The sequence below is a fragment of the Physella acuta genome, unplaced genomic scaffold (genome assembly GCF_028476545.2).
Source record: "Physella acuta isolate Inbredline_101_S28 unplaced genomic scaffold, ASM2847654v3 ptg000235l, whole genome shotgun sequence".
NCBI classification, from domain to species: Eukaryota; Metazoa; Mollusca; class Gastropoda; family Physidae; genus Physella; species Physella acuta.
Genome location: NW_026731754.1, coordinates 92,048 through 103,422, shown reverse-complemented (window position 1 = coordinate 103,422; position 11,375 = coordinate 92,048). Strand labels below are relative to the sequence as shown.

The 11,375-nt window shown below is 33.0% G+C and overlaps 1 protein-coding gene across 1 annotated transcript; it reads right to left on the bottom strand.

Moving 5' to 3' along the window:
- Positions 1–8,356: 8,356 nt before the first annotated feature.
- Positions 8,357–11,028, bottom strand: LOC131938164 (uncharacterized). Its single transcript, XM_059296084.1, has 5 exons — positions 10,814–11,028; positions 10,615–10,653; positions 10,064–10,184; positions 8,869–8,971; positions 8,357–8,484 (listed from the first exon to the last, which is right to left on the bottom strand). The coding sequence occupies exons 1-5, from the start codon at positions 11,013–11,015 to the stop codon at positions 8,371–8,373; spliced, it is 579 nt and encodes a 192-aa protein (XP_059152067.1). The 5' UTR covers positions 11,016–11,028; the 3' UTR covers positions 8,357–8,370.
- Between the last annotated feature and the right edge of the window lie 347 nt (positions 11,029–11,375).

Sequence of the window (11,375 nt, the reverse complement as noted above, 5' to 3'; positions counted from 1 at the left end):
ATATATATATATATAAAGTATGATGCGGGGTGCAAATCGAAAGTTTGAGAAGGGGGGGTGGGTGCAAATCGAAAGTTTGAGGGGGGCGGGCCCAAATCAAAAGTTTGTACCCGGGAAAAAATTGGAACCCCCCCCCCCCCCACCCTTGAGACGATCCTGGCTACGCCACTGTCCCACAGCGTTTAGAAAACAAAACAAGAAAAGATTATTGATCAGTATCGTTACAAATACAGCACAATGTAATTGATTTAAAAAACTTCAATTTTTATCTCATTTAGTGTTTGTTTCCAAGAAATGTGTAATCTCCTGCATAAAATAACGACATCAGATTAACTTAAAATTACTGTCTAAGTTGTAACGGAACAAAAAAAAGGACGCTGGCATCACCAAAAGTAGACCGTCACTCTTAGACCTTTTTTTTCTTTTAACTACACTTATCCCCTCCCCCCCCCCCCCCACGCACACACTCACGATGTACCGGCTAGAATTTATGAAGTGGTCTCTGACGAGCCAGAGGTATTGCCTGGTCCAGTTAGCATGGAGTGACCACCAGCACTGCCTCAGATGACGTTTTATTAATTCCAAGCGAACGCCGAATAAAAACGCGTATAATAGTGCGCAATATTATTAGTACTTTAAAAATTTACATTAGTTTTTAGAGAAATCGGAAGTAGCGTAAATTACTACTTCCAGTCAACGGAATCTTTTACTTACATGTGAAATTTCATTTATCTATCTGAAATAGTACTCAAGTTATAGGCTTTTAAAAAATTCAAAGTAGGAAAAGTACCACTTCCGGTTATCGAAAATCGCTCAAAAGTTGATACGGATCTACGATTTTGATAAAATACTTATATATGAAATTTCATCAACCTAGCTGTAACGGTACTCAAGTTATCGTGTTTACACACGGACAGACACACACACAGACACACACACAGACATACGGACAAGATTGCAAAATTATGTTTTTCCGTATCAGTGAGGTGTAAAACGTCGAGATTTGTAAAAATCTCGATTTTTTTTTTTTTGCACGATTACAATACTTTCTCTATACTACGTATATACGAGAAAGTAAAAAGATGTATCTGTGATGTTTGGCTTTAAGGGCGTAGAACCAATTTCTGGATGATTGCTACCTTTGGCATTCATACTTTCAAAATTCTATAACAAACAGTCTTTAATTTCGCGAAGGCGTTGCATTATTTCTTGAAGTTCATACTTGGTACTATAACTATGACACAAACGTGTTAGCTCTTATTCTATGTGGATTGTTTATTGATCTAGTATTGATCAGCGCCAAACTTTTGTTTAGCGAAATTTTAGCAACCCTGATCGATAAATCAATTCTTAGGCAATAGTTAGGCAAAATCGGTGCTTGTTGTGTTAAATGGTGCATAAAGAAAACATATGCATTTGGTATTTTATTCTGTAAAAAAATGTCTCTCTATCTTACTGTCAGGATGTATGAGGGGTTTTCTGTCGATTTATTAATGTGCTTAACTCTCTGTCTGTTATTAATATTATAGAGTGTTATGTCATATTTTTTGTGCGCTAATTCTTTGAAACTATCTAACAATATAAGTAGTTTATATTCCCTGAACACAACTTTCCTACTTGTAAGAGAATTGTACTAAGATTAAAAAATATATAACGAATCCGTGCTATGAATAACAATTTAGTGAATATTCTCAAAAATCAGATTTCGTTTAACACGTTAAAGATAGATAACTAGGCTATTTGAGACAATATATTATAATATTTTATTATTTAGAATTAATGTAATAATGAAATGCGTTTCAAAAGTAGCATACACTTGTAATTTATCATAATATCAGTGGCGTAGCTACCATAAAGCTAACGTAAGCAAGGCATAGGGGCCCTTTTCCGTCTTTAAAAACTTTTACATAGGAGTTTTAATATTAGTTTAAAAAGTAATTTAAAAAAGAAAACGGAAATCCAGTTTTACTCTACTGTAGAAGTATTCAAAAGCTCCATAAAAGGTCCCCAAACCTTTCTTACTGGGGAGGCGCTGTATAGGGCCCGTGGGTATTAATAACATTATAGGCATTGTTGCATTGTCCGGCAAGATTGACTCCATTCCGGCACCCGCAAATTTATACGCATTGCTAAAAACTATCTACCCCACCACCACAAACCTGCACCCCACTCACCTCTCAACACTTTTGTCACGGCCTTTTATACTGTTAGCTTCATGGCATAAAATCAAGACACATTCAGGAAATGTTCATGCTTTTATTGGTTCATTGATACAACGCCTCCACTGCCAAAACATCGCCATGTTCCTCGCGCTCTATCTCTCCCTGCTTCCTTTCCTTAGCGCATATGCACACCCATACTCTATCCTTGATCCATATCGCCGTTTTAAAACACATACTCTAAACATACATTCATCTACATTCGACCGTTACAACTTTGTCCTCAACGAAATTCCATCCATCCATGATTACAATTAAGCCATTTTTCGGTTAACAGGCGTGGACAGTGTTTTCACAACAATCTAAGTCGAAAAATGTGTAAATGTTTTTCTGCATTTTAACCTTAATCACAATTTTTTTGTTGATCTAATTTATTTCTAATCAATATGCCGCTACTTAACGATTTTTATTTGTCTGTCTCCTTGTCTTATAAGCATTAATACAAAAATGATCCAATGGCCAAGAAACATTGGGAAGTCGTTTGGAATAATTCAGACAAACCTCTACTGACCGTGAAATTTGCTACCACAACAACACACGAGAAGCAGTACCTCCGCCCTCGAAGAGAGGCCAGAAAGAAACTCTGACTCATGCAAAGTTTTCTGCCATTAATTTTTTTTTTATTTCCTTCGGAGAGCGGCTCCTTGTCAGTAAGGTGGTTCGGTTTGCCACGCCGAGTTTTGCTGTGCTTTCTGAGCACCTGGGGTCAGTTAATTAGTTGTCCTGCACAAGGGGCAGGGGCGTAGCGAGGGGGGGTGGGGGTGCGGACCGCACCGGGTGACACCATTTAGGGGGGTGACACCAAGGCAAAAAATAGCAAAATATATAGAGAAAAACTTGAGGGGGGGGGTGCAAATCGAAAATTTGAAAGTTTGTCCCCGGGAAGGGTCGCTACGCCTCTGAGGGGGTGACACCATTAAGTGCCGCATCGGGTGACACCCGACCTCGCTACGCCACTGACAAGGGGTCAGGGTTATTGCTTAATTCACGTGTCCAAAGGCACAGGTGCATCAGCCGGCACCCCGGGCTCCATGGTGAGCACTACGGCGCATACACTTGTTTTATTGAACACCATACCCAAGGGATACGGAGGGTTACTATAATCAATTGCTAAAGAGTCCTCCAGCCGCCTCGGCAATAATATACGGTTGGGTGCCTTGAGTCTCTCCATTAATATGATGTTATTAAACAAGTTGTAGATATGCCCTTTGGGGCATTTAATTGGCCACCCTAAGTATCGAACATACAGAAGCAGCTAAAATGGACTTAAATGAACATATAATTCACTTTGCAAACTTATAAGAAAGAAAAAAAAATCGAAATAAATCATAAGCAACTTTTTAAAATTTGTATTTGGTTAGTGGCGTCACAAGGTGCGATAGTATCAGTTGCATTTAGTGAGTGTCACCCCCACCACGTCTAACAATTTTGTATTTCCGGTGGGTGGAGTGTTATTCCATCTCCTTAATATTTTATTATTTTATCTGAAGAAAACAGTTTTGACAGTAAAGTGTATGAGTTTTCGTCTCGGTGTCACGCCTAAATTGTGAGCACCCTACCCTGTGACGCTTCTGTGTTGGGTTACTTAAATGTTACAGTCTGACAGTTAATTAGCTTATTTTTACATAAAAGTGATACAAAATAGAATGTATTTTACGTTACGGGGTACTACATAATAAAATAGTATAAATACACAATTTACAGTTTGACGTAGAGCCCAATAATATTTGTTTGCATAAGGGCCCAAAAATCCTTGCTACGCCACTGCATAATATATATAGTTTTTTAAAATCAGTAATAAAACTTTACACGTCATTTGTTTCATTTTAGCAGCCATATCCGGAAGTGAGTTGGTTTTTACGCGAAGATCATAGGCTACTTGGTAATATAACTAAGACAGCGCTTTGTCTTTGTGCCTTGTTTTATTGATTTACTGATCAGCGACAAACTCATGTTTAGCAAAATTCCATCAACACCAATCGATAAATCAATGCCTAGGGAATGGTTTGCTAGGTAAAATTAATGCGAAATTTGTTAAAAGGTGGATACATGAATACCTGAATACATATACAACTGGTATTTTAGTCTGTCTATCCTTCTGTCAGGATGCCTGATTGTTTACTGATTAATTATCAATTTGTTCAACTATCTTTCTCTGTCTATTATTGATCTCACATACATTTATGGCATATTTTTTCAATGTGTGCTAATCTGTCGAAACTATCTAACTATCTAAGCAGTTTATAAACACTAAACACAACTTACCTACTAGTAAGAGATTTGTACTTAGATCAGAAAATGATCTGTCGATACTGAGCTGTAAAGAACAATGTTGAGAGCATTCTCAGAACAAAATAGACTTCATTTTAACGTCCATGTTTGGCTTTCAGTTCACAGACTTTGATTGGACCGATTGAACGATCGATAGCAACCTGATCACGTTGCTTCCTGTGAGCGGGACGTTCTTTGTTTCATTTTAACAGCGTCTCATTATTTCTCCAGCAATTATGCACTCACACGCACACATGTGTACATTTATATTTATATATGTATGTATGTAAATATATATATAGGCCTATATATATATATATATATATATATATATATATATATGTATATATATATATATATATATATATATATATATATATATATATATATATATATATATATTTATATATATATATATATATATACTTACATATATATATATATATATATATATATATATATATATATATATATATATATATATATATATATATATATATACTTACATATATATATATATGTATATATATGTAAGTATATATATATATATATATATATATATATATATATATACATATATATATATATATATATATATATATTCATACATGCTTTCAATGATTATTAATTTTTAAACGTGTCTTTACCATTACCATGAATGTAAACGCAACAACCGTTCGCTATCTTCAAATACGAGATGGAATATTTCGCAACTTTTTTCGTCAATATAAATTGCTATAATACTTTTTAGATAGCAAAATATTGTTATAAATTTATATATATTTCACTATAACTGCTTGCTCGTTTTTTGTAAGTTTGTGAAAATCTTGCAACGTAATTTAAGGCCCGCTTTTACTTCAACGATTTTGTTTTAACTTACCGGACACGTTCGTCTCCGAAGAAAAGTAAGAATATCTAATTTTCAATCTAAATGTTTAATTTAAAATTTAATTTAAAATTACCACAATCAATAAAAACAAGGGACATAACAGGATTTGGTTGGCTGTTATCGATCGTTCGATAAACCCCATGCACTAGTTATACAGGTAAAAGCAAAACATGGACGTTCTAAAGGGCATATAGAGACCGATAGGTTTTGTCACAAGGTATTTGTCGGAATTTCATTCAGGTATTTTAAGCGTAATGTACTATGTACTAGTTGCTTTATCAAAAGTTAAAAGTCGTACGATTTTAAAATTTCAAATTTCAGACATTAAAATAATGTCAAGGCAAATTTATAATTACACATAATTTCAATCAGGTATTTTAAGCGTAATGTACAATGTACTAGTTGCTTTATCAAAAGTTAAAAGTCGTACGATTTTAAAATTTCAAATTTCAGACATTAAAAAAATGTCAAGGCAAATTTATAATACACGGAATGATAGATCAGTATCAGAGCGACATTTTTGTTTCTGGCCTTTGGGTCGCGACATAGTTTATTGGACAACAGGAAGGCGTCGGAAGAAATAGAGTTGCATCCCCTAATGATTGTATAATCTAGTTTTTATGCCAGTATACTTTTTTCATTTAATTACTACTAGACTACCCGTTATCTTTGGACAACTGTAGGTTTCGGGAGGGGGGGGGGGGGGTGGGAATACATAAATAACGTCACGTTTGATTGACGATTCTATCTTTTCCCTTTCCCTTCCGACTGTCGCACATCTAAAAAACAAAGATAAATATCAAATATTTAAGGACAAAAATAGTTTAATTAGGAAAGTCAATTATTTATTGTGTTTATATACTTGTTTTTCTTTTTAACTAATGGTAGCCACCAGGTTTGTAGTGAAAGTAAGTAAATAAAGTATTTGGAATAAACTCTGCATGCAGACTACTTTTAAGATAGACAAATAATATAGGCAGTAACGTTAGTGTCTTTATTTATCACCCAGTATCAAAATATATATATATATATATATATATATATATATATATATATATATATATATATATATATATATATATATATATATATATATAATGTATAATCATGTCCCTTAAACTGTGCAAACTACAAGTACAAATATGATATTTTTTTTTTAATGTTTAAGAAACTTAGGAGGTCTGCTATAGATATAACTATTTAAAATGGAAGAATTTATGATTTGTTTGTGTCTCGTTTTACTCTACAAATCAAACATGCTGCTTATAATTTTAATTTTTTTACAGATGGAGGGGCTATTCTGACAAGGAGTAACGCGTGGCTAAGAAAAGGTGATGGGTTTTAAAGAAATGTAATAAAGAACTTCATAAAACAACGCTAAAAATGTTAATTTTCATTATATTTTCATTTATTGATCGGTGGGGTAATATGTTGTAACTTTGCGACGTCACCATTTCAGTGTTAGTATGGCTCCTTTGTGACTGTACTGGGTAGGAGAGGGAGGTAAAAAGCTACCTAAAGTAATGTCACGTGATAATGTACAACCACTAATGTTCACATCTTTTCTCTTCACACACAAATTAGGAAAACAAGTGTCCATCTAAATGATAAAATAGTTAGCTTTTATTTTTTTTTGGAAACCAAATTGTAGATGACATTCCTCCAGCACATAGTGTAGCCCATTGGTACTGTTCTAGAGTTATCCTCTCCTGTAGGGATGAGAAAGATTAAAAATGTGTGCACTTCTAAGGTAAGCTTGTTTTTGTTTATTTATTTTGCTATCGTGCGTGTATAAAATTAGTCCAGTTTGAAAGACAAATCTACAATTTACACGTAGCTCCAAGTTGGTTATGAGAAAGTAAAACTGTGTCATGGGTAATTGATTAAATAACGTAAATTGAGGCTGATGCAGTATATTGAACAAGCTACCGCACCATAACATTTTCACATCATTAAAATAATAAAATAACGATACATCTTTGTGATATATCAATCTAACAAACCATTTTTCGACCACGGTGGAATGAGTCACCCTTTTGTATTTTAAAGTCATCATTCTTATCGTAAAAAACAAAATGTGTAGCTGATTCTATATAATAGTTAATGAGAAAAAAACATGTGAATATAATAAAACTGTTAAACATATATATGTAAAACAAAATAAATGTATTTGTAAACATATGTAAAACAAAATGAATGTATGTAAAACAAAATGAATTTATTTGTAAAAAAATGTAAATGTAAAACAAAATGGACTAAAATCTTATATCCGATTCAAGGCAAATGAACATTACTTTTACCGTTGCTTAATATGATTATTTATACACTAGCTGCATCCCGTGCTACGCCACGGTAAATCTTTTTTAAATGTACCAACTTGGGAACAGAACAAAACTAAACACAACACAAACGAACCCAAAAAAAAACACAAACGAAAAAACAAACACAACACTCATAACATAAACACAATTTAAATGCAATCATAAGGGCATATTGCTCACAGTCTAGCCCATAGCGCCAAATCGCGCCCTTTCCGAGCGCCCGCGCCTGACCCAGTGCATGGATTTTTACGCCACTGGATTTTTGCAGGTAGGTAAATAGTTACATTCTTAAGTTCGCTAAGGTTAAGGTTAATATACCAAAGTATAATTGTGTTAAATGAAAGCAAAAATAAGTCTATTTCAGCACGTCCCCTGGCTGCCCATTGAACCGATGTGTCGTGGCACACCGGTGTTTTCAAGTTCTCGCAACGGCCCAGCCCACGCTTGCTCTAATAACTATTAAGTAGAATCCCAAATGACAAACGATTTTATCTAAATATAAATGTATATATATATATATATATATATATATATATATATATATAGATAGAGAGAGAGATGTCTTTATAATTTTATATCGTTTAAAGAACATAAAAAGTTAACCAAATGAGTTAGTATAATGTTAAATTTGTTTTTAAATTTGTTACATGTAGCTAATACTTACATAGCATTAATCTTCCTCACTACTGCTACTGCCCATGTCTATTCCATTAGTATGAAGTATATCTGCCCATGGTACATCTACAGCTTTTTTCATCCTGATTACTACTTTATCTTTTTCTACCTGAAATCGTTTTTGTAAATTGTATCTCTGGCTTGTTGGAATAAGTATATACCGTTGAAGAGAAAAACAGCGAGCAATATATAGGCATATTAATATATTGTTACATTTATACACAGGAAGGCAATATGAATAAGTAATATAACATTATTTATGAAAATACAATAACCCTAAGGCTATATATTTTTTTAAATATATTTGATATATGGAAAACATAATATTATGAAGTCCTAATGTAAGCATCAGATAAACAGGTATTTCGTAAAGCAATGTTTCTAACAGAGAGAGAGAGAGAGAGAGAGAGAGAGAGAGAGAGAGAGAGAGAGTGTTAAAGAGAGATAGAAAGAGAGAAATAGAGAAATTCATCAGGAAATTGAAATCCCATACATGCCATGTGGATTTTTCTCCGACGATTTTCCCAGGCATTCTCTTAACGATCAGTTGAACAGTTCTGTCAGCTAATTTGATCATTATATCAAATCCCTGCTGACTAAGATATACAATTATTATTATAAAAGACGTATTTTAAAACATCAACACTTAAAAACAAATTAAGACATCATCATACTTATTAAAGGTATATGAACAATACAAAAATTTGACTACGGCAAAGTGACAAGAAACAATAATTTTAAATTTTATTGTTCTATTTTTAGTTCAAGTGTGAAAGGTCTCTTTTTGTTTGCAACTTAACTGACAAATTTAATTTTAAAAGTATGATGTCATACTTTCTTAAATGCCCCTTGGCATGGAATGTCACAAATGTCAGCACCTGTCACACCCAGGAGCAGCAGGTCATTTATGACGGTTTCTTATCCGGTAAATACATTTAAACTTACGATATACAAAACACTAATGATTGTTAATATTTTTTATTACCTTCACTTTTAAAAATATAATCGAATCTCGTAGAAAAACGTATTTGGGCACCGCGTGAACAGTAATATTGCGGAATATTAGTACTTTATAATTTCCTATGCGTTTTTTAAGCAATTAGAAAAGGCATAACGTATTACTTCCGGTTAACGGATATTACTCAAAATTGTATTATATGTGAAATTTCGTCTATTTAACTGAAAAAGTTCTCAAGTTATAGGGCTTTGAAAAACCAAAAGTAGAATAAGTTCCACTTCACGTTACCGTAAATCGCCGAAAAGTGCAAATACAACTACACATTTGATATAATACATATATGTAACGGTACTCAAGTTATCGTGTTCACAGAAACAGATACATAGACAAACTGACACACAGACACACATACACGCACACAGACACCCCCCCCCACTACACACACATAAGTACAAAATAACAAAATTATGTTTTTCAGACTTAGGGATTGGTAAAACGTCGTGATTTGTGAAAATCTCGATTTAGATTTTTTGCACGATTACAATACTTTCTGTACACTTTGTATACGAGAAAGTAAAAAGTGCGTTAAAAATACATATGTTAACAATCGGTTCTACAACATTGCATAACTATCGACAAAATAAAAAATATGCAGTTGTTTTTGTCTACCATAACATATTTAAATAAGGGGCTTCTACTGAACATACTCAAGTCCTAATAAAAAACAAACCTGTTCAACCAATCAAACAATACGGTTCCATTTTTTGGACGGTGGACATCTTTCCCTGGTTGTAGGCCCTTAGCAAATATTTCAACTTGTACAGTCCCATCTTCAAGCTCTAATGCTAAAACTATAAGAAACCTTATATTTGTATTTACTGACCATAAATATGAAGCTGTATAACTGATATAATATATTATGATAAAATTATTTGAAACAGATTATGGAGAGAGCAGTGGTGAAAGCGACCACATAAAAAATGTACGGATTAAAAAAGGAAGATCGAGTGGAATTAAACATTCAAGGTGGATCTATTTCCAATTTCCTCAGGTTTAAATATTAAAAAAACGTATGTTTAAATGCAACTAGGCTCTGATGAAGTGTTGGTTTCCCAAATTAGACAAATGATGTTAGAATCTCATCTTAAACTACAATAATAACCATCTTTTTAAGTTGTGTCAAACCTAAAATATTGTTGTTAACAAAATTGTTGATGTCCAAATAATCTTTCTTCTCGGTAAAGTCCGTACCTCAATAAAAAAAAATAATAATAGACTTACCTTTTTTAGGTTGCCTTAATTCTTTACCGATAAGTTCACCTGTTTGATAAAATTAGCAATACAAAGTACACCAACGTTTTAAATATTAAAAAAAAACAACACATTTTTAAATTTAAGAAAGTAGTTACATTGTAGACATTCTGTAATTTAATGATAGCGTAAAATACACACCTGGCCATGTTTGTAAAAAAAAACTTACTATTAAAAAAACTGCTTTTGGTAAGTAGATCTTTTGCCGATGGTCGCTGTTTAGGAAGTTGTTGAAAAGTTTTCTCAAGAAAAATATTAAGTGGCTGTGACGGAACGATTTTTCCTAAGGTGGGTAAAATCCCCTTATGAATTTGTATTATAACTTGGGGTGAGTTAGGGATATTACTGTATGGAGACTGTCCCGTCATCATCTCTATCACTGTGCAGCCAACACTCCTTTAAATATAATTTAAGGATAAAAACAAAAGAAATTAATAATATGCAATTTTTTTATATTATCCTCTAAGATACTTTTACATAATTATTTTATAAGATTTTATTGAGTTGGAATTGCAATATGTGTTAGTTTTGTCTGTTGAATCATCGAGCCGTTTCTAAAAAAGCTAGTTTACACGAGGTAAAGAATTTTAATGTGTACCTTATTTATATATTTTAAAAAAAATGTAATACAAAATGTCCCCGTGAAAATATTTAGGTTTTTACAAAACGCCAGAATTGTAAGTATGTTCGTGATCGTAAGTTAGACACCGTGAACGAAAATAATGATAAGT